Below are 24,874 nucleotides of genomic sequence, written 5' to 3'. Positions count from 1 at the left end.
TTTCTTTCTGGTAAAAATGTTTAGCTACTGCATCTATATAGGGGGTTTTTTTTTGGGGGGCTAATATCTGTTAAATGCCGTCTATTCGTTAGTGTTTAATTATTAGCTAGGTCTTCATAACATAGTTATAGTCCGTAGAAAGTACTTTAAGACATGTTTGATCTGATAGAGTTTTTAATTTTTTCAGAAAATAAAATAATTCCTTTTAATACGGTTATGTGAATTCCTTTAAATATAGACACCCTTTTTTTTACTTTTTACACACCCATTTTTAATATATTTTATTATTATTAAATTACCCATTAATAAAATTACTCTTAAGAACAATAATATTTATAAAAAAATTACTCATTACACACCTCACCTTAAAAAAAACTATTATTTTTTTAAACATAATTAATACGAATTTTCTATAGATCATTTCATCTATAAAGCTAATCTTTATATAGCTCCTTAATTGCCACTTTACTCTTCCTAAAATAAATTAATAATTGATATATTGAGTAAATAACTGATTAATCAATTTTAAAAAATTGGCCAGATTTTGGTTTTTTGAGTGAACTCTATTGAATTGTTGGTTGCTTTAAAATCTGGGAGTAGTGAATGAATGGAGTTTCTAAGCAGGGTTTAGTTCAAAAGAGAGTTTCAAACCTTGGATCAACGACTTGTAAGGCCAAATTCTGTAAACAAAAAAATAAAAATAATTTAATTTTCAATTTTTAGTTATCTTCTGCATTCTTGTTTTGTTGCTACCCGTTGGTAGATAAAGCTAAAATTTAGGGACCTTCCTAATATGCAATTTTCTGATAGATTTGAGTTCTGGGAAATTTTCTGTTAGTTCTTAAGTCCCAAGATTATGATGCAAATATAGTTATGTATTTGTGTCTCTGAGTATGATTTAGTTGAGGATGTTTTCTGGTATGTCTCGTGTGAAGTTTTTTTTTTCTTTTTTTTTTCCTTTGAAAGAGAAGTTATGGATTTTAGCAACTAAATACTGTTTCTGTGATGAAAACCATAATGTGGGTAATAAATCTTCTGTTCAACTCAATACGATTTTTCTATGAAGGAGTTTTATACTCTTCTTTAGTAAATTAGTTTTATACTCTTCTTTAGTAAATTGCCATTCTTTTGCTGCTAAGGATGAAACGGCATACTATAGCATTATAAGGGATAATCGCGTGAACGTGCTGTAATCCTACAATTGGAAGTTTTTTAAAAAAAAAAAAATTAAGAGGGGTGTAACAAGAAAAATAAGAGGTGACTTAAGAACGTGTGTGTGAAAAGTAGAATGTGGAGTGATTTAATTATAGGGACTTTTTTTGAAATTTTAATAGGGATGTAACAAGTAAAATGTAGTAAATTAAAAATGTGCACATAAAAATAAAATGAGAGGTGTCAATAGACGCAACTTTTATTTTTTTTAATAATAGTTGTACATTAATGTTTCAATTTATAAACTCAATTCGATGCAAGCAATATATACCCATTAAATAGACACCGACCTTTAATTAAGGATAAATTTATGGAACCATATGATGAAAGAAGTAACAGATTGTGATCTCCTCATATTAATTTTGAATTACAAAAATTATCTCACTTTTTGTTTTAATGAATACTTATTATAATCCCGTATGTATCTTTTTTTTTTTGTCCGTATTAAATCTTGTAGTTTTTTTTTTTTTTTTTGGGGGGAAAAGAAAAACGGAAAAACTTTGCAAATTCTTTTAGATCTGTGAAGTATTGAATTTACCTTGCTGTTAAGTCGGGTTTCTGTTGAAAACTATTTTATTTCTTTACGTTTCTTATTATAAAAAAAAATAAAAATAAAAATAAAAAAATTGTTTCTCCGAGTGTTGTACGTCTTCTACACACACAATCTACTGTGCATATCTAATATTTCATATGTATTATGCTTTTCAACATGAAAAGGTGTAATCATAACTGTCTCCTCCCTCACACAATAGTTTGATTTTCCTTTTGCAGGATGGGTTCCAAACCCATCAGTTTTGATGAAAAATGGGCTGAGATTTACAAGGTAATGATGCTGAAGAGGATTATAGAAGGATTGCCAGATCTTACTATTAGCTCAGAAGAATACATGACAGTCCACACATGTGTCTATGACATCTGCACCGGCTCACCTCCATGCGACGCCAATATCGAACGCCTTTACAACAAATACCGCGAGGTGTACGAAGAGTACATTGCCTCGACGGTCCTGCCTTCGCTTAGAGAAAAGCATGGCGAGTTCTTGTTGAGAGAGCTCGTGAAGAGAAGGGAAAATCACAAGGTGATGACAAGATGGCTTTCCCGTTTGTTTCATTATCTCAACCCTGCCTATGTCAAACAAAGAATAGTTCCCACACCCCATGAAGTTGGGGGATTATCTGCTTTAGGGACACGGTGTATGCAGAGTTGAATGCTAAGGCCATCGATATTATGATCGGTCTAATAGAGAGAGACCGCGAGGGAGAGCAAGTTGACAGGGGTCTCTTGAAGAAGGTTGTGGATGTATTTGTTGAGATGGATGTAAGAGGAGAATTGAAGTGCTACCAGCAGGATTTCGAGGCTGCAATGCTAGAAGATAGTGGTAAGCACTATTCCCGACGCTTGTTGAGGATTCGTGTCCTGATTACATGGTTAAGGTCGAAAAGTGCTTGAAAAGTGAGAGGGAAACAGTCGCCCGTTACGTGCATTCAAGCACTGAACATAAACTAGTGGCCAGAATCAAACACGAGTTGTTAGTCGTTTACAAGGCACAACTCTTGGAGAATGAGGATTCGGGTTTTCGGGCTTTGATTTGGAATGATAAGGTCGAGGACCTTTCAAGAATGTTTAACCTGTACATTGAAATCCCTGAAGGCCTCGAATTTGGCGCAAATATTTTTGAACAACACATCACTAGCGAAGGCACAATGTTGGTCCAAGAGGTTGAAGATGCATCCTCAAGCCTAGTCGCAAACATAATTAGGCTTCATGACAGGTACATGGAGTATGTCGATGGTTGTTTCAAGAACCATGCTTTTTTCCATAGGGCTCTAAGGGAGGCTTTCGAGGAGCTCTGCAATAAAGATGTGGCGGGCACGTCATTTGCCGAACTGCTTTCCATGTTTTGTGATGACATGCTTAAAAAGGGTGGGGCTTGTGAGAAGTTGAGTGATGAGACCATAGAAGAAAACCTGGAGAATGCATTGAAACTGCTTGTGTACGCAAGTGACAGAGATCTTTTCACCAAGTTCTACAAGAAAACACTCTCCCGCCGCCTCCTTTTCGGCAAGAGTGCCAGTCAAGAAAACGAAGATCTCATCTTGACAAAGCTAAAACAACAATTCGGTGCTCAGTTCACTTCGAGAATGGAGGCGATGGTCACCGATATCAAACTATCAAAGGAGAGTCAAAAGAACTTCAAGAAATATCTTCAAGATAACCACCCAGATGTAAATACACTTGGGATTGATCTGAATGTCACAGTTCTCACTACTACATCATGGCCAAACTTCAAGTCTACTGATCTGACCCTCCCTCACGAGATGCTGAAGTGTATTGAAGCCTTCAAGGGGTTCTACAACATGAAAACACAGAACAGAAAACTCACATGGGTTAACTCTCAAGGCACTTGCAACATTCATGGCAGGTTTGAGGCCAAAACCATTGAACTAGTTGTGACAACGTGTCAGGCCGCTCTGCTACTCCTATTCAATTCGGCTGAGAGATTAAGCTATTCGGAGATATCGATACAGCTGACCATAAACGGCCAAGAGTTGGTCGCACTACTACACTCTCTGTCTTGCTCAAAGTACAAGATCCTGAAGAAGACACCAAACACGGCAGTCGTCTCGCCGAATGATACTTTCGAGTTCAACTCAAAGTTCACAGACAAGATGAGGAGGATTAGGATCGCTCCCCCGTCGCTGGTGGCTGTGGCCGAGGAAAGGAAGAAGGTGGTGGAAGAAGTAGACAAGGACAGGCGTTACGCTATAGATGCCGCGATAGTGAGGATCATGAAGAGCCGGAAAGTTTTGAAGTATCAGGAGCTGTTGATCGAGTGTGTTAAGCACTTAAGTCCGATGTTTAAGCCTGATATTAGAGCAATTAAGAAGAGGACTGAGGATCTCATCACACGTGATTATCTGGAGAGAGACAAGGATGATCCAAACACGTTTAAGTATATTGCTTGACACAGATTGTGATTATCTAGGACGTCTCAAGTTAAGGAATTGTAGTTTTTGAGTTGATTTGAAGTCTTTTATTCTTGTGTTTTTCTTTTTTATTTACAGAACACTAAACGTTTGTAGCATTCTTTTTCTTGCTCATTTAATTCACATTCTGATTGTAACTTTTCTTTTTTTAAAGAAAAAAAAAACTATTTTTGATTTGTTTATATAATTTCAACCTAACATGTTATAATGAATGTTGTCTTTCACATGAATAAGTGTAGCTTTCATACGTAGTGCCAATAAACTCACTGGAAAATTGCCCTTTTGCTTCCTCTAATCTGATCAAATCAAGCTAGGTGTTCCTTATTTACAAAAATAACTTTAAGATGATCTTATTAGTAAAATTTGTGGGGTTGTATCAGATAGTTATGTTTTGTGTTTGGTCATTTGTATACTATGATTAGCAGCAACAAGTTCACGGGAATGCCTTAGTTTTTTTTTTTTTTTTTTTTTGGTGAATTCTTTTTTTTTTTTTTTTTTTTTTTTTTTTTTTTCATAGAGATGGAAACAAGTTTCTTTTTCATAAAAGCCGTTATTTTTTTCCCCTTTTTTAAGGGTTCATTAAAACTATGCAAGCGAATAGTTTTGAAGGCTTAATTCCTTTTGTTTTGAACAATCTAACTGATGCAGAATTAGGGGGAGAACGGGAAGAGTGAAGAGAAAGGGTAGAAATTAGAGGGAAGAGTGATGTTTGTGATGCTATTTCCCAACTAATAGTGGCTCTGTTTGCTACATTCCCCGACAAGGGAATTTAGTAGCCCACTTTTTGGCTAATTTTGCGTATTCACAAGTTAGGGACTTTGTTTGGGTTGATTTTGTTGATTAATTGCCCAAGTAATTCACGTGACTTCAGAATGGTCAAGCATGATGATGTGGCAGTTACAAAGGGTCTACTGTGTGGTGTGTTGTATAATAGTACAATCGGTTAATATATGTATATATGTACAAGAGATATTCGAGAAGAACTCTCTAGATATTCTCTGTATTCATTATCCTGTTTTTTGCTGTAATTGTAGAGAGAGAGAACTTAGAGAGAGAAAGTTCTTGTAATCTATTGTAACAATTCTTGCGATCATAGTGAAGAAGCCATCGAGCAAGCTACTGCTCAACGGGGATGTAGGTCAAAGTTCTTTTGGCCGAACCTCGGTAAATCGTGTGTGCATTATTTTTTCTCTTCTCTGTTCTTGATTGTGATTTCTTTTCTCTGTGCAATCTGTGATTTGGGTTTTCCTCTGGAAATCGAGTTCTTGATTGGTAATTGGAGTTTGAAGGTTTCTGGGGTTAGTTCCCAACAATTGGTATCAGAGCCCTAATCTTCAAAGGCTAGGGCAAAGCAATCATGGGGACAACTTGATTCGATGTCAAAAAATTCACGGGAGAAAATGATTTCAATCTCTGGAGGGTTAAGATGAGAGCACTACTGGTACATCAGGGGCTCGATGATGCGCTTCTGGGAAAGGATCATATGCCGGGTTTGCTCTCCGACAAAGAGAAGAAGGACATTATGTCCAAGGCACACAGCATGATAATTCTCAGTCTTGGTGACGAGGTCTTACGCGAGGTCTCAAAGAGAAGAAGGACATTCTGTCCAAGGCACACAACGTGATAATTCTCAGTCTTGGTGACGAGGTCTTACGCGAGGTCTCATGCGAATCAACAGTGGCAGGGGTATGGATGAAACTGGAAAGCAGGTACATGACTAAATCTTTAGCTAATAGGCTTTTCTTGAAAAAGGCCCTTTATACTTTGACTCTGGAGGAATGTGGTTCTTTGAAGAAACACTTAGATGACTTTAATCGTCTAATCTTGGATCTGAAAAGCATTGATATCACCATTGAGGATGAGGATCAATCTATTTTGTTATTGAGTTCATTGCCAAGCTCCTTCGAGAATCTTGCAGATACCATGTTATTTGGAAGAGACTCCATTACCTTGGAAAAGGTAAAGGCGGCTCTAAATTCTAAGGAACTGAAGAAGAAACATGGTGTTAAGGAGGAAGCAGGAAGAGAAGGCCTTACAGCCCGGGGAAGGCTTGAAAGGAGAGACAACATATCAAAAAGTAGGCCAAGATCCAAATCCAAGGGAAAAAGAAAATGCTTTATATTTCATAAGGAAGGACATTTCAAGAAGGAGTGTCCAGAGAGAAAGAAGAAAAGGGTTGAGAAGTCAAAAGAGACGGGTAATGTAGATTTGGTTACAGATGGGTATACAGTTCGGAATTACTGTTGCTGTCAGAAAACAAGCCTGAAGGTGAGTGGATTCTCGATTCAGGATGCTCTTTCCATATGTGTCCCAACAAGTCAAACTTTATCTCATTCAAGAAGCAAGAAGGAGGGCAGGTCCTACTTGGGAATGACAAGGCTTGTAAGGTGGAGGGCATCGGCGACATCAGATTGAAGCTGACAAATGGCATGGAGAAAACTCTTACTAATGTCAGATATGTCCCGGAATTAAAGAGAAATCTGATATCATTGGGGATGTTGGATGCTCAGGGTTTCGGTTTCAAATCTGAGAAAGGAGTACTCAAAGTCATTAAGGGATCTCTCATAGTTATGAAAGGGATTCTCAAGAATGGCCTATACATCCTGGAAGGCAAAATTGTCGTAGGTGAAGCAGCTGCTGCATCACAAGATTCATCATCAGTAACTAAATTGTGGCACATGAGACTTGCTCACATCAGTGAAAAAGGCCTAGAAGAGTTGCACAGACAGGGACTACTCAACGGGGCCAAAATCTCAAAGTTGGGCATGTGCAAACACTGCATATATGGTAAGAAATGCAGGGTAAGGTTCAATACAGGTATTCATTGCACTAAAGCTCCTTTAGATTATATTCATTCTGATTTGTGGGGTCTTTCTACAGTATCTTCTCATAATGGTTCTAGATATTATCTTTCTATCATTGATGATTTTAGTAGAAAAGTTTGGACTTATATTCTCAAAAATAAAAATGATGCTTTTAATAAATTTAAAGAATGGAAGGTCTTAACAGAGAACCAATTAGGAAAGAAAGTAAAGAAAATTAGAACTGACAATGGTCTTGAGTTTGTTGCAGAAGAATTTAATCTGTTTTGCAGGAAAGAAGGAATTGATAGACACCACAGTGTGAGAGACACTCCGCAACAAAATGGAGTGGCTGAACGGATGAATAGGACTATCATGGAGAGGGTGAGATGCATGCTGTCAAATGCATCCTTACCAAAAAATTTTTGGGCAGAGGCGGTACAGACAGCAACCTATGTAATCAACAGGAGTCCCTCCCGAGTAATTGGCAATAAGACTCCTCAGGAAAAATGGACAGGCCACCCTCCTAAGCTGGATCACTTAAGAGTATTTGGCTACACAGCTTATGCTCACAGCAAGCAAGGAAAGCTGGATCCAAGGGCAGTCAAATTCATGTTTCTAGGGTATCCACATGGAGTTAAAGGCTACAGGTTGTGGTGCAATAAACCGGGATATAAGAAGGAAATAATCAACAGAGACATTGTATTCAATGAAGCTGAAATGTATAATGCCAAGACACTCAATACAACGAACACAGAGGAACACAGCCCTCAAGAAAGATTAGGACTGGAGGTGGAGCCACAAAGCTCAGCCGACAACGAAGTTGAAGAAAAACAGACACAGGGACATCAAGTGGAAGAACCAGACCCTCTATCTGACTATACACTTGTAAGAGACCGAGTGAGAAGGCAAACCAAACCCCCTGAAAGATTTGGTTATGCCGATCTCACCCATTATGCCCATAGTGTTGCCGAAGGCATGGCTGACTTAGAACCTACCAACTATTATGAAGCAGTAAAAGGCAAGGAGTCAGATAAATGGATCAGTGCTATGAAGGATGAACTTGAATCACTACATAAGAACAACACTTGGGTTTGGTGGAGAAACCGGCAAAGCAAAATATTCGGGATGTAAGTGGGTATTCAAGAAGAAATAAGGTATCGAGGGAGTGGAACAAGCTAGGTATAAGGCCAGGTTAGTGGCCAAGGGTTTTACACAGCGTGAAGGAATAAACTACAATGAAGTCTTCTCACCTGTGGTAAAACATTGTTCAATAAGATTTTTGTTAGCTCTTACAGCTCACTTCGATTTAGAGTTGGAGCAGTTAGACGTTAAAACTGATTTTCTACATGGAGAGCTCGAAGAAACAATATACATGCAGCAACCTCAAGGTTTTATAGCACAGAAAAATGAAGACAAGGTGTGTCTCCTCAAGAAATCATTGTACGGGTTGAAGCAATCGCCAAGACAATGGTATAAGCGCTTTGATGAATTCATGTTATCAAGTAAATTCGGCATAAGCAAACATGACCACTGTGTCTACTTCAAGAAGGGGAAATCAGGTACATATATGTACTTACTTCTATACGTAGATGATATGTTAATAGCTTGTCAGGACATGGAAGAAATTCAAAAGGTCAAGGGACTTTTGAAGGGAGAATTCGACATGAAGGACCTAGGACCAGCCAGAAAGATTCTAGGTATGGAGATAACCAGAAATAGGAAGGAAGGCACATTATTCCTTTCACAAAAGGGATACATTAAGAAAGTATTGGAAAGGTTTAACATGGCAGACTCAAAACCAGTTCTTACTCCTATGGCTCAGCATTTTAGATTATCATCAGCAAATTGTCCAACATCGGAGCAAGAAGAAAACTATATGAAAAAGGTGCCATACTCCAATGCCGTGGGAAGCTTAATGTACTCAATGGTTTGTGCAAGACTTGATCTAGCTTACTCAGTAAGCTTAGTCAGCAGATTCATGTCTAATCCGGACAAGGATCACTGGGAAGCAGTGAAATGGGTTCTGAGATACCTCAGAGGAACATCAGAGGTGGGCCTGCACTATGGAAGAAATGGCAAGAACAAACAGGGAGTATCTGGGTTCGTGGATTCAGATTATGCTGGAAACTTGGACAACAGGAGGTCACTTATAGGCTATACATTCCAATTCTATGGCTGTACAATTAGCTGGAAAGCAAATCTACAGCACGTGGTAGCTCTTTCAACCACAGAGGCTGAATTCATTGCTGTGACATAGGCAACCAAAGAAGCTATATGGTTAAAGGGATTTGTTGAAGAACTGGGAATGGCTCAAGATAGTGTGAAGATTTTCTGTGATAGCCAGAGTGCCCTTCATCTGTGCAGGAACCAGGTCTACCACAAGAGGACTAAGCACATAGATGTAAGGCTGTATTTCATTCGGGACATCTTGTCAAATGGTGAGATTCAGTTGGAAAAGGTCACCACTGAAGAAAACCCAGCTGATATGATCACTAAGGCACTGGCATCACCAAAGTTCAAGCATTGCTTGAACTTACTTCACATTGACTCAGGATGACCCCTGATAAAGGGGTGATCGAGCAGCAGCTATATATCTGTTTCTCAGATTACTTGGACAAGGTGGAGAATTGTTGATTAATTGCCCAAGTAATCCACGCGGCTTCAAAATGGTCAAGCATGATAATGTGGCAGTTACAAAGGGTCTACTGTGTGGTGTGTTGTATAATAGCACAACCGGTTAATATATGTATATATGTACAAGAGATATTCGAGAAGAACTCTCTAGATATTCTATGTATTCATTATCCTGTTTTTTGCTGTAACTGGAGAGAGAGAGAGAGAGAACTTAGAGAGAGAAAGTTCTTGTAATCTGTTGTAACCATTCTTGCGATCATAGTGAAGAAGCCATCGAGCAAGCTGCTTCTCAATGGGGACGTAGGTCAAAGTTCTTTTGGCCGAACTTCGGTAAATTGTGTGTGTATTGTTTTTTTCTCTTCTCTGTTCTTGATTGTGATTTTCTTTTCTCTGTGCAATTTGTGATTTGGGTTTTCCTCTGGAAATCGAGTTCTTGATTGGTAATTGGAGTTTGAAGGTTTCTGGGGTTAATTCCCAACAGTGGCTCTGTTTGCGACATTCCCGGACAAGGGAATTTAGTAGCCCACTTTTTGGCTAATTTTGCGTATTCACAAGTTAGGGACTTTGTTTGGATTCTTTTGCCAGATTTTATTGGCTCTTTTGTTCTTACTGATATTGCAATTGATTAATAAAGTCCATTTTGCTTTCAAAGAGGAAAAAAGAAAGAATTAGGGGGAAAAAGGGTAGAAATTGGAGGAAAGGTGAAACAATCAGAGAAATGCAATTCAATATTCATTTATAGTCTGCATTGTCTGTAACATGTAGTCAATTTATAGGCTAAACAGGAAATTAAGGGCCCATTTAGTTCGTTGATTTGAATTGAGATGTAATTTTATGTGATAACTTTTTACTGTAGCAAAAAAATTAGATGTGACTGTTTGTAAGATCTTTTTATTGTAGCAAAACTCGAATTCTAAACTCGAATCGGCGAAATGAACGGAGCCTAAATAAACAAAACTAAATTCATACAATCAAGAAACTTTCCTGAAATTAAATAAGAAAACTAAATAAGAATCAATCCGAATTTATTTGTTTTTATCCCTACCTAAAATAGGTTTGGAGATTTGACTTTGTTCCGCATCACTAACACAATACAACTGAGAGTTCTTGGTTAGAACTGATTAGTTCTTCACTTCATGTTCTATTTGTATTCTTCATATGATTTTCACATTAATTAGAATCTTTACATAAAAGAGATGAGTTCCTCAGCCAATTGATTATCAACATATAAGAACTCTTTGCAAGATACCACCAAAGTACGTAAGCAAAGTGGGCAGAAATTAAGAAAATAGTGAGTTCATATACAGGACTACATTTAAAGATAGAAACCCCATTTCTCGGAGCAATCACAGAGATCTAAATCAAGCAAAGTAGTAGTGATCGGAGAAAACTCCGACGCCGCTGTTTTTAGCAGCCGGAGCAGGAGGGAAGCATCTTCACACTTGGATAGGCTCTGATCACTATCCCGCTCCAGTAGGCTCACTTAGTTAGGAAGGCAATGTCCCTCTCAGTTCTTACTTCTTAACAACCCCCGGTGTGAGTAATTGACATGATTGAGAGATCAGGAAGCAAGCTAGTCTTTGCAAGTTTAGTTGAAAAGCAGCTGAGGAATTCAATTACTGACTATCGCCAGTGCTTCTCACACACTTTGTAGTGGTAAAGGAGGTCTTAGAACAGCTCTTCTCAGTTACAAGTTTATAAACAAGGAAGATTTGGTAATATATTTCTACATTCCACAAGAAGTTCGTGTTTGAGTGCTGAAGGAGAGACTGATCAGCTATGAATTTTTTTTTTGGAGTGATAAACATATTTGGGATTAGGAGGATACTCCATGATCTATTAGTTTTGAGTAGTCTAGTCCAAAATCATAGTCATATTATTTCTGTTATGTGTTAACAAAACGGTGCAGCCTTGTACTTAGGTCTTAGTTGCAGTGCAAATTGCGCTTTTTTTAAGTTTATATATTTTCTAAACTTAAAATTTAACTATATTTGAATGCAACTGAATCTTCCTGTTTAACAGTAATAATCAACAGCCTCCGTAGTTTTTATTGAAAAAAAAATGAAAACCGACATTCTCATATAGTGGGCCCCACTTTTAGTGACGACACTAAATGTCAAATCCAGTAAAAAAAATTATAAGTGGGGTAAATTTCGTACGTGCTAGAAACATTTTTAGTTATTGGTCAACAACCGTGTCGTGATTAAGAGGACGTTTAAAAATGAGATTTATGTCATGATTTAAATTATAATTTGTGACTCGTTATAATATTTTTTTTCACAAAAAATATTTATAAAATAAGAATAATTTTAAATCATGAATCTAAATTCATAAACTAAACGTCATGTAAACAAAAAATTGGCAGTAAAAAAGCAACTTTAGCGCCCTTATTAGACTTTTAGCGATGTCTTTGACCAACTATGGGCGGTAAAAATTGTAGACTTCGCGACTAAATGAGTCCAAGACTTTTGTTTGTGCTCATAGTAAACTACTTGATAACAAACTCGGGAATAATAAACACAGATAATACAATTCCATGCCCCATTCTTTAAGGCAAGGAAAAGGGACTATATATACCATTAAAATCTCATTTATGTATGCATATATTTACTTACAATATATGCGTAATCCACACGTATGTACACATATACCCGTACACAATTGTATGTCCAACGTCTTAAAAATATATTTGTTAATGCTTTCTTGCATTCTTAAAAATATATCTATTAATGCTTTCTGGCATACCGATATCTCTTAATGCTTTCTTGCATTCTTGAAAAACCTTGAAAGTCCCTTTTTTTCTTTAAAAAAAAAAAAAAAAACTAACAAAAGAAAGAAAGAAATAAGGTACTGGATATTGCATAATGATCAACAAAGGCTAATGTTTCATTTAAAAAAAAAGCTTAAGACATTGTAAAGGAAATTTAAATTTTCTTTCCATCATTTTAAACTTTTGATTATTCGATGATCGTCTGACTCAAGATGAGTCTGAGTGGGATGTCTGATGTTTAATTAGTTTGCCTCTTTATATTTTTCTTATAAATATGCATGGCTTCCTTTACATTAATCCTTCTGTACGTGCAGCAATATATATATATATATATAGCTATTCACGACTACTCCAACTTTACTGTAATTTTAGAGAAAATATCGATATCAGTAATACTAGAAAAAATTAAGAGAATTACAAAAATTTACATTTAAATATATTTTTAGTACTTTAACAAACATTAAAAAGATACATACATAAATAAATTTTACATAAATAAAGATACATAAATATGTTATACTTTTTAATACTAAAAAAATGTTATATAACACTCAAGCGTGGTTGAGATTTTATCTAATTCAAACAAGACATGACATTATTTGTATATTGTGAAATATCATTAACATATCTAAAAGTCACAAAATGCTGCTATAGCGTTTCGTTATTGACGAAACATTTCGTCCTGGCCCTCTCACAATACGAAACGTTTGGTCCTGGTTTTTTTCTTCTATTCGCTCTCTCACACTCTCACACTCTCACACTCTCTCTCCCTCCTTTTTGGTTTTCGTGCACTGCACTTGCTGCAGTGCACTCATATTTTTATTTTTATTTTTGCATTTTTTTCCTTTTCTTTTCCCTATTCGCTCTCTTTCCCCTCTACTTCTTTTCGATTTTGGTGCAGTGCACTATTGCCTTTTTTTTTGTTTTTTCTTTTCCCGCCTTTTTCTTCGACCTCATTCGAATTGAGTTTTTAATTTAAATTAAAGTGTTATATTTTTTTAAAAAAAATTAATTGTAATATAAAAAATTAAATGTGATATTTTTAAAAAAATTTTAATTATAAAAATTTAAAATTAATTAAATGAACGAGCCTTTCTTCTTTTCTTTTTTTTGAGACCTTCTTATTTTGCTTTATTAGTCACTCATTTTTATTTTTCCTTTTATTCTTATAAAATCTTATTATTTTTTCACACTATATATTTTTCTATTACTTCAAGTGTGACATTTATAAATATTTTTTCTCTATTTGTCTTGGTGAACTAATTTTTTTGACTTTTATTTTTGTTTTTTGTCCATGTTTTCTATTCTTATATCATTTTTTCCCTTTTTTTAAAAGTGATTCTCATAAATATTTGTTTCCTAATTATCCTCTTAAAATAATTTTTTTCCCTAATTGTCCTTTTAAAATAATTTTTTTTCACATATATGTCTTTATTTAAACATTTTTTAATGAAACCAGCTCAAATTGATTGCTCCGTGACCGTACCTAATAAATATCTTCAACATATATATTAAAAAATCATTTTTTTAAGAAAAATAATCCATTTTTATACGGATATCCTCTTTCCGTTTTTTAATACCTTTTAGCCTTTTGTTTTAGTTTTTTGTCCCCGCTTCTTTTCTATTTACATCTTTTGGTTTTTCATATTTTTTCTCCTCATTTTTATACTACGATGACGTTTGATTTATGTATTTAGAATCATAATTTAAAATTATTTTTATTTTATGTGTATTTTTTATGAGAGAAAATACTATAGAGAACCATGAATCATAATTTAAATCATTACCAAATATAAAAAACAAACGTCATCTTTTTTTGTTGCTTTCACCTCTCTAATATCTTGTGCATTTTAATGTCCACTTTGTTAAATTATTTTTACTGTGTTTAATTTGACTTTGCTCAAGAGATTGTTTTTGTTACTTTCTCCCTTTTTTCATTCTTATCATTTTCTCCAACTACATTTTATTTTCTTCTTATTTTTTCAATATGATCCTCATAAATAATTTTTCCCTAATTATCATGTTAAAATGATTCATTCTCATATATGTCCTCGTCTAATTTTTTTTCCTAATGAAATCATCTCAAATATATTTTTCTTTGTATGTACGCAATTAATAATTATCAATGTATATATAAAAAACAATTCGTTTTCAACGAATTTCCTCCCTCCCCCCTTTATTTCCTTGCTTTTCATTTTATTCTTTAGTTTTTTACCCTCCTTCTTTTCTATTTACATTATTTGGCCCTTCATTTTTTTTCCTCCTCATCCGAAATTATTTTCCTTGTAGTCATTTTAATCCCAAAACTTAAAAAAAAAAAACATATTATCTTAAAATTTATAAAATTAGAAAAAGAACTAAAACAATAAAAAATAAAAATAAATAAAAATCTCTAAATAACAACAACACAGGTTGTCATCTTCTCTACCAAAAATATGAATCTAAAGAAATTAAATCTAAAATTCTCCACTAAAAATATGAATATAAAGAAATTAAATTTAAAAGATCAACAACACATAAATTTCTCCTTAGTGTAAAAACACACAAAATATTTAAAGAGCAAAAAAGGTAAGCCTATATCTGCAGCAAACATTCAAGCCTTGAGCACCGGTCAAACCGCCGTCAATAAAGCCGAAAAGTGTCATTCCAAAATGTGTAACCCTCTTGAGTTCGAATCCAAAAGCCTCGCCAGAGTCGAATGAGGCTGGAGAAGGAAGGAGCGGCGGCGATGGATCGCATGTGTGCGACAAGGGTAGGGAAGAGAAACAATAGAGGTGACGAGCATATGGCAGGGGAGGGGCTGACGAGCACGAGGTTAGGAGACAGTTGGCAGATCTGACAACAAAAATCTTGAGGGGGAGGGAATTTGAAAAATCTAGATTTTTTATTTTATTTTTCTATATCTTATGGAATATATATATATATATATATTGGGTTAGTGGGTTTTGAAGTTTGAGAAAGATTTGTAATTTTGATTTTTATTATAGTTATTGTTTCTCTTTAACATAAAAATTATTTTTAAAGAGAGAAAATAATTTAGGGACCTTTTATGAGACAAAGTTAAAGGTTTCCATCCAAAATTTAACAGATGAACTATTTATGAAATACTTTTAGAGTTCAGAGACTGTTCATAAAAAAAATTGACTACATGAACTAATTATAGAAAGAGAAAAAAGTCCAGGGACTATTTATGAATTTAACTCAAAATTTTTTATATGTGTCTCATAAATAATTTATTGCCTAACTTTTTCCTTTATAATTATAAATAAGTTCTCTGCTATTTTTTTTTTCTAAACTCAACTTTAGGAGAATAATAAATAAATACAATTAAATTTTATAAGAAAGGTAAGATTTTCATATTTAAAAAAGGCAAGAAATGCACGCGCCCCTAGTAGTTATAAACATGTGACGCAAAGATTTATTGATTGATATGATAAGAAAAGTTAAATTTTTTTTTTAAACAGCTCATATTCCTATTTCCGAAACTTATAGAAAATCTCTCAAAATTTTACCCAAATTACACTATATGCATACTGATATTGATATCTTGACCGATATTCGCCGATATTTTCCCTATATTATCCCAAGTTTTGTGGTGAAAAAATTTCGAGATCTTCAAAATATTAAGGCCTCGTTCATTTCGCCGATTCGAGTTTAGAATTTGAGTTTTGTTACAGTAAAAAGCTTTCAGAAACAGTCGCATCTAACTTTTTTGCTATAATAAAAAGCTCTCACATAAAGTTACATATCAACTCAAATTAACAAACTAAACGGACCTTAAGTACGACTGAAATTTCTGAAATTTCGGTGAAATTTATGACAATGTCCACAACGCTTTAAAATTTCCACTTTTAAGATAAAAAATCAGTACTTCCGCTTTCTTCAATATGACGCACCTCATCTCCCATGAGTATTGTCCTCTATGTAGTTTTATATTTAACAGCTCTAATCTCTTTCGCATTTATGAGTGTCTGTGACCAGAGATTGCCTTCTAGCGGCATCTAGTAACTTATCGGTGGTAGTTTTATAGATTACCTTTTAAAATTTTGACTAATTACACAAAATACTTACTTTCATAGCCTTACATCTAAACAATACTCACTTATGTCTAATATTACAGAAATGCCTACTTCTGAATAATAAGGCACATGTAATGTTGGAGATATCCCTATTTGATATTTTAGTCATGTGATATTTTAATGATTTTCGGTTAATTTTTTTGATAATATATTCTGTTTTGACTTACAAACTTAACCCAATTATTATTCTGTAAATTTTTTATATTCTTCACGCTCACAAACATCTATTTGTCTGAGTTCTTCTGTTGATACGTGACCATTGTTTTTCCATGCCTCCTTTATCAAGTCACCGATACAAAATCGTTTTGCCTCGCTCTGCAATGTACATGAAATTAATGGATCTATTTTAACCCAATATCAAAGAGTGTCTATTTCAAGAGGTTTTTGTCTTTTTTTTTTTTCTCAAATAATAATAATATTAATACTTGTTGACTTCGTTAACAAGAAATTTACGATTCCTCTTAGCTAATTAATGCGATTTATGGCTAAATAAATGCTATAAGAACAAATCAAAGCAACATAAACAATGACACATAGAATTATAGTGACATCCACACCATAAATAGGAGGAGAAAAATTCACTATATTAAAAAAAATTACAAACATTAATTCTCCGAATGAAATTAAGAGACTTTTCGGACTCATAAGCCCCCATTTATACTGCAAATACCGCCTCTGGATGTTTCCATAAAGATAATCCCTCATCTTTTGGGATATTTCTCAAAAGATCGTGATAACAACAATAATAGTTATTTTCTTATTTAAAATTTATATATTTAAAATACAAATAATTACTTTTAGAATAATCCCGGCATATTCTTTCTTTTTTGTAATCTCAACTTCGTAAATGATATTGAAGTCTCGTACTCGTAAATGTATCTCGAAGTCTCGACACTTGGCTGTTGAGTTGATGACGTGACATTAGGGCTGAGCTATCTTTAGGCTTTAATGAGCTTCTCAGTGACTTTTAAGCCTTTTATTGAGAGGACGTTTGGTTGCAAGATTCAAACCATGTGATTCGAACCATTTTCGATTTACGTGTATTTTTTATGAGAGAAAATACTATAACAAATCAAGAATCATGATTCGAATCAGGAAACGAATTCCTCTACCAAACATCCTCTCTCCGTACAACAATACTAATAAAAGTGGAGGAATAAAAGGGCAAATGAAAAGATAATTTGTATTTATTTTTACTAATTTTAAAAGTGTAGATTGTTATGTAAGAGACACCTGAAAAGTTTATTATTTATTAAATAATACAAAACTCATTTATACAACTATTTAAGAATTTTTAAATTTATCTTAGAAATGAATATATAAAAAATAACGATTGACTAAAAATTTAAGTAAGGACACATTTAAAGAAAATTATTTTAACCAATAAAAAATAAAATAGAAGCACATGTGAAGAAAATTACTCTCATAAGAATAAAATGAGGAACAATACATTTTTAAAATACACACAAAAAATAAAAAAATAAAAGAAATTTACAAAAAATAAAAATGAAATAAAATAAAAAAAATGAAGTAAGTGGATGGGTTGCAACAGCTTTATAAAAATCTTTGGCTATTTTTATTTTCGCTGCATAGTTAGATCATTATTTTTATTACTTCTTTTTCATTATTCATTTTCCACTCTCCGGATAAGGTAATATGGTTTAACATACAAAAAATAAATTAAAAAAAAAAGAATTTCCACGGGTAAGAATCTAGTAGCACTACCGACTGCTGCGTTACATCGATTTCTAACCCTACTGCATAATCCAAAGGCGCTCTTGCTCTCTTTTCGTTTCCATAACCTCTCTCTCTCTTTCTTTCTCTCTCTAGGGTTTCTGCGAGTAAGAGGTTTGTCTTCTTGAATATTTACATTCTCATTATCGGCTTTTGTATAATCTAAATCGACAACAACTCGGAACTTGCAAATTATCAAAAAGAAAAAAAAAAACTCGGAACTCGCCCAAAAGGTTTGCCTTCCAACTGAGTTTCACTTTCTTTGCCTCTTCAATTTCACGTCTCTGTAAAATCCTTTCCCCAATTCCAAAGAAAACTCCACGTTCAATCGTTTTTTCTACAAGCAACACGTTTCTCTTTGATTGTTCTTTAACAGCCTTTCTCGTTATCAGGAACTGCGGAAAAAAAAGCTCGAAATTTTGCTGTAATGGGGGAAACTGGGAAGCGATTTCGGTTGCAGAGAGACCACCATGACGGCGAAGGCAAGAACCAGAGGCGGCGAACGAGCGATAGCAGAGACGAAAGGCAAAGCCAGGAGCTGATTGTGTATCGGATTCTGTGCCCAGTCGGAGTTATAGGAAGTGTCATTGGAAAGAGCGGGAAGGTGATAAATTCCATTAGGCAAGAGACTAGGGCAAAGATTAAGGTCGTCGATCCGTTTCCCGGTGCGAACCACCGGGTTTTGACGATCTACTGCTACGTTAGGGAGAAGGACGAGGTTGAAATTGAGGACGAGTTCAGTGAGCGGAGGCCTCTCTGCGCTGCGCAAGACGCGCTTCTCAAAGTCCATGTCGCCATTGCAAATGCGGTGGCTACGGTTGGGGATTCGGATAGGAAGCGGAGGGATAGGGATAGGGATAAGGATAAGGCGGAGGAATGTCAGATTCTTGTTCCGACGAGCCAGTCTGCGAATGTGATTGGTAAGGCCGGGGCGACGATTAAGAGATTGAGAAGCAAGATGAGGACGAGCATTAAAGTTAGCTCCAAGGATCCTAGCGACCCCACGCATTCATGTGCAATGGAGTTTGACAATTTTGTTCAAGTAAGTACCTTTTGTGAAACAATTTTTTTTTTAGTGTTTGACTTAGTTCTTTTGGGATTTTGATGCCTATTAAGCACGAAAATGTAGGTATTGATGGAGAACTATTATAAAATGTCAAAAATTCTTTTTATAAAAATAAAACTGGGATAAGTTTGGTACTTTGATCCTTTTTTAGTGTTTGATATTTAGTTCTTAGTTGCAGATATTGATATTTTTTGTGGATATTAATGTGGACAAACTGTAGCAGTGCATATTTGAAATGAAATTGTGGCTCGGATACAAAATGGAAGAAAGCTTGATTTTTTGATAATTTACTTTGTATTGGTACATAATGTGGATTGTTACATTTGTTGAACAGAAGGATTTGGTTATGCCTTGAAATATTTGTCAGTCTTACTATACATTTCTTTTTAACTACCAACAATATAAAACTGATGTTTGTTTGATGTCCACTTTTTGTAGTCCTTAATGTATGTTGTGCGTGAAATGTAATTTATATTTGTGCTTTTTAATGAACAGATTACTGGTGAATCAGATGGAGTGAGAAAAGCCTTATTTGCAATTTCTTCAATTATGTACAAGTTCTCTCCAAAGGAAGAGATATCTCTTGAGACAACTGTGCCAGAAGCCCCGCCAAGCATAATTATCCCATCAGATGTTCCAGTTTATCCACCAAGTGGGATATATCGAAGTACAGATTCTATTCTCACCCCTAGGTCTTATCCTCCGATTTTAGGCACTACGCATTTACCGGATATTCAGGGTTATGCAGATGCTGGAAATACATGGTCTCTTTATTCATCTGCTCTTCCTGTAGTGTCTGGCTTTAGTGCCGCCTCTCGGTCTGAGGAGTTAGTTGTGAGGGTTTTGTGTCCTTTTGACAAGATTGGACGTGTAATTGGCAAGGGTGGGAGTACCATTAAAAGTATAAGGCAGGCCAGTGGTGCTCGTGTTGAGGTTGACGATACAAAGGATGGTCGTGATGAGTGCATCATTACCATAACTTCAACTGAGGTATTGCCTCCCTTCAGAACTGCTGTGTCCATTTCACATATAAGATTATTTTTTTTCCTATTAAATGGATATCTGCACAAGTTGGGATAGGGGATCCTGTGCCCTTGGCTGTGATAGAATCCTCTCCCTTTCTTCACCTAAGTTGCACTTTGGTGCAGTTGCTTCCATTTGGTTCATAGGCTTGAACATAAATTCAAATTTGTTTAATCTTATGAGAGAAAACACTGTAGAAAAAAAAAGGTTTGAACCATAACTTTTTGTTCAAACCTATGAAACAAACAAGTGGTTATTTTCCATCCCGCCTCACTTCCACACCTCTTCCTGCTTGTTTGAATTTCTTAAAAAAAAAAAAAAAATTAGCTTGATAATAGTTGGAGCCTTATAATTACGTGGTTATAAGTCTTTTGAAGATAGACAATATGAGAATCATCTGCGGATCCAAAACGACATTCATAATATCTTGTGAATTGTTTTGTTGAACAAATGGATATTTTACTGTGCTTTCATTAAGAACGTGAAAAACGATAATTAAATAGCACTTGGACCTCTTGAATTGTAGATGATTTAGTAGTAGTACATCCACTACAATTCTGAGAGACACTGCATCAATATATTGCATGCATGTTTAGTGTAATAGTAGACATTGATAATACATATATATCTTTCTCCCATTCATTAATAATCTTTCCCTTGTTTCTTTGTCAAAAAAATGTGTGTATATATATATATATATATATTTTGTTTCATAGTCAGCAGATGACCTGAAGTCTATGGCCGTTGAAGCTGTTTTATTGCTTCAAGGGAAGATAAATGACGAAGATGATGAGACAGTTTCTATCCGACTTCTTGTTCCATCTAAAGTTATCGGATGTATCATTGGAAAAAGTGGTTCAATTATCAACGAAATTCGTAAGAGAACAAAAGCTGATGTGCGTATCTCAAAGGGTGATAAGCCTAGATGTGCTGATATCAATGATGAACTTGTTGAGGTGTGTTTTTAGAATAAAAAAAATAACATTTCCTTTTATTTTGGTTTTGTTCACCTCATTGACTGCATTTGTAATTTAACTTCTTTTTTTTTTTTTGTCCAGTTATCAGGAGAAGTTGGTAATGTAAACGATGCACTTATTCAGATTGTTTTAAGGCTCCGAGATGATGTATTGAGAGATAGAGATGGTGTGGGTAACCCCACTGCCGCTACTGAATCTCTATATTCAGGTGGCACTAGTCTTTCAGTGCCATCAGTATTGCCTTCTGTTTCCCAGGTGGCTCCTTTAGGTTATGATCAGAGGACTGAAAGTGGAAGTGGCTTGGGCATGATTTCATCGAGCAGCCTCTATGGATATGGATCTTTGTCGGTATGTAGATATTTGGACAAGCTTTGCAGTTTTTTGAAATCATAACTAAATCACTACTATCCTTTTGTTGTAATTTAGAATAATCACCATCATTGTTGTTGTTGCTTCAAAATTCTCATTCTAAATAGGATCTATTATTGAGGCTAGAGGACATAAAACAGAAAATTAACCAAATTTTCCTGATTGTAGAGGCAATAAGAAAGTCTCATAAGCAGATTTTTAACCTACAAAAAAGTTGGCTAACCTGACCAATCTTGCTTGAACAATGTAAAGAGCCACCAGTTTACCTATCCATCAAATCAAATTAGCCAAAGTTGTTCAGTTAATATAGATTTGAAAGCAGTAGATTGATCGATAAGGATTGTTTTTTCATTCCTTTTGTGAGACGATCTACAGATTTTTCCCAATTGTGAGCGGAAAACTTACTTGAGCTAGATTTTTGCTGTGGTGCGTTCAACTCATGGCTTTGATTATCTGCGATGTGTCTGCACAAGGGGTAGTTGGGTTTATTGCAACTTTCTTTCAAAGGCATCAAATTTTTTATTTGTTGTTTGGTTCTACCTTTGTCCATAACTCTTTAATTTTGCTTGATGAGCCTTTATTAGTTGTGTTTGTTTGTCTTTGTGCTAAGGTACGAAGAGATTATTGATTTTTATTTTGTAGTGTTTTGTTCAGTCTTTTGTATGCTTAGCTAGTGATTATTTTGGTTAGCACAGACTGCTTTGTGGATTAAAATTTGTTCTGTACTGTACCTTTAAGTAACTGAGGGCCTGATTTGTCGGTTGCCTTGTATATTCAAGAAAATCCGGACTCCTCAATTCTCAATTCTCTTGCTGAGAGAATTGGGAATTGAATGGGTTATTCCTAGGAGTTGTAAGGAGCTTTGTTGGGAAGGTTGCTGTTTTTGCAATCTTGTTGGGAGTCTGGATGGAAAGAAACCGTAGAATCTTTGAGAGTCTTGAGGAGGAGTGTGTTTTCATATGGGATAGATTTAATTTTGTGTTGCTTTATTGATCTATCCAGAGAAGGGTCTTAGTAGCCTTTTGTTTTCCGATCTTGTCAGGGATTGTGGCTCCTTTTTATAACTTTCCTACTTTTGTGAGGGAACCTGTTCCTCTTTTTCTTTTCTACATAATTCTTGTCAATAATAAGATCCCATAATTTCTGTTTCAAAAAAAAAAAAAAAAAGAAAGAGAGAAAATTCCGGACTCCAAGATCCCTTTTTATTTTATCAAAAAATAGTATTACTTGAAAATTTGTTTTTATTCACGATAATGGTGATTTTCTTGGAATTTTTGTGGACTTAAGATGAGAAGAGAGATTTTATGTCATTCTTTCCGGTTGCCTTTAAGGTTTTGATTTTGATCAGCGTGATGTTTGATATGTGACTGCCTTATCCTCTGTCTGCTTGAAATTTATTTGCCTTGTTTTCCCTAACAATTATGGTGTGTTTCCTTCTTGACACTGATAGTATCAAGCTTCCTTTTTCGTTCCCATTTTTATTTACTTTTATTTATTTATTTATTTTTTTCTGGATAGCTGGGAGAAAATGGCTATGGCTCAACGTCTTCCTATTCATCCAAGTTTTATGGAGGGTCAGTATTATCACTTTTTAAGATCTGGCTGGTGTTTTATAATATCCTTTGGCTTTATTACTATCAATTGGAGACTGCTTTCTTATACCATGCTGCCATGCAGGTTGGCACCTTCTTCTTCACTTGAGATGCTGATCCCTGCTAATGCAGTGGGTAAAGTTATGGGCAAAGGAGGGGCAAATTTAGCTAACATTCGAAAGGTGTGTCCATCCTTCAATGTAATTCTGTACTATTTCTCTCTATGTTTGTGGGTTTATGCTTTATCAGTGGTCTGAAATCGTGTTTTGAACTTTATTGAACCCATTCTAGGAGAGCCAGGAATTTATTTTAGTCGTGGCACTTTTTTTTGTTTTCCCAAATATATCAAAGTTTAATTGAACTTTTTAAGGTCCCAAAAAGTTATGGCTAGATTTAACTTTTGAGAAATATCGTGGTATAATTAGGGTTTTAGTTTGGAACAATAAGGATATACATAAATTTCTTTAGAACATTCCAGTGGGGCAAATGATAGTTCAATTCACAATTTTATAAAATTTGAATGTAAAAGTTGAAAAGTATAAAATTTCTTTGGGACACTTTTTCAATTGGAAATTTAAAGGGAGTAAAATGAGGATTTAATTGAAACATTTATAAATGTAGAGACAAAAATTAAAAACTGAAATTTCCACTGGATATAACGTGGCTCTGTCACTGCATATGAAATTTGCTATACAAACTTATGAAATTCCTACTTTTAGGAGGGAGAAGTTCATAATTTTTCTTGAACTTTGAAGTAAAGTTGCTTGACTTATATAAAGTACTTGTACTGAGGCTTTATCCAATGTATGCTACGTTCTGTTACTTTTCTGGTCCTTGTGACACTTTTTTGTTTTCCAATGATTGTAGGCATGTGTTTGTTTTGCTATTACATAGGGAAGAAAATTTTGTTTATTCACCCAGCTTAAGCGAGTTCTAGGGGTTTTACATTTGGATCTGAAATGTATTTCAATTCCTTTTGTGTTGATTAAAATTTGAAAGTTAACTCTGTCCTTTCTGAATATGTAACAAATGGTTTGATTCAAAGGGATTTCTCATGCATAATTGTTCCTATCTCAGATCTCTGGAGCAGTGGTAGAAATTTCTGAGTCTAAAACTTCTCGGGGAGACCGTATTGCTCATATATCTGGAACACCGGAACAAAAGCGTACAGCAGAGAGCCTGATTCAGGCGTTTATGATGGCCACATAAAGTTTTAAGGATGCTTCTTGGTGTTGTGAAGGTGAAAAGTTAAATTCTGGTCAATTCCCTCTCATGTTTCCTCTCCATAGCTCCCTTAGGTTTTGGTTCTGGGAGAGGGAATCTTTTATAGAAATATTTATCGAGCTTCTCCTGACCCTTCCATAGCGGCAACCGTCAAGATCATGCTGGAGGATTCACTACTATTTTATGTTTATGGGGTATAGGATTCTGTCTTTTGTCTTATTCTAATCTGCAATACCATCGAACTTAGGAACTTAGTGGGTTCTTTCTTTCCTTGCATATTTGCTTTTCTGCTCGTTTTCTTGTCTAGTGTAGGTCTTCAGATTTCCAACGCTAGCATACTCTGATTTGACGTTCGTGCCGGAGAAATTAGTTCAATATTGACCATAATTTTGTCAAATCTTAT

The 24,874-nt window shown here is 35.0% G+C and overlaps 1 protein-coding gene and 1 pseudogene across 2 annotated transcripts; both read left to right on the top strand.

Moving 5' to 3' along the window:
- Positions 1–1,984: 1,984 nt before the first annotated feature.
- On the top strand, positions 1,985–4,178 carry LOC21388804 (annotated as a pseudogene).
- Positions 4,179–18,234: 14,056 nt separating this feature from the next.
- Positions 18,235–24,874, top strand: LOC21388803 (KH domain-containing protein At4g18375). Of its 2 annotated transcripts, none has more exons than XM_024164001.1 (8): positions 18,235–18,334; positions 18,613–19,262; positions 19,782–20,276; positions 21,026–21,265; positions 21,368–21,634; positions 23,174–23,229; positions 23,333–23,429; positions 24,325–24,874. In XM_024164001.1, the coding sequence occupies exons 2-8, from the start codon at positions 18,648–18,650 to the stop codon at positions 24,454–24,456; spliced, it is 1,902 nt and encodes a 633-aa protein (XP_024019769.1). In that variant the 5' UTR covers positions 18,235–18,334; positions 18,613–18,647; the 3' UTR covers positions 24,457–24,874. The 2 variants fall into 2 exon arrangements, with proteins under 2 accessions (XP_024019769.1, XP_010093903.1); XM_010095601.2 differs by having other exon boundaries at positions 18,235–18,453.

Source organism: Morus notabilis, unplaced genomic scaffold (genome assembly GCF_000414095.1).
Source record: "Morus notabilis unplaced genomic scaffold, ASM41409v2 Scaffold211, whole genome shotgun sequence".
NCBI lineage: Eukaryota > Viridiplantae > Streptophyta > Magnoliopsida > Rosales > Moraceae > Morus > Morus notabilis.
The sequence above is the reverse complement of the archived record's forward strand: the minus strand, read 5'-3'. Positions and strand labels throughout refer to the sequence as shown.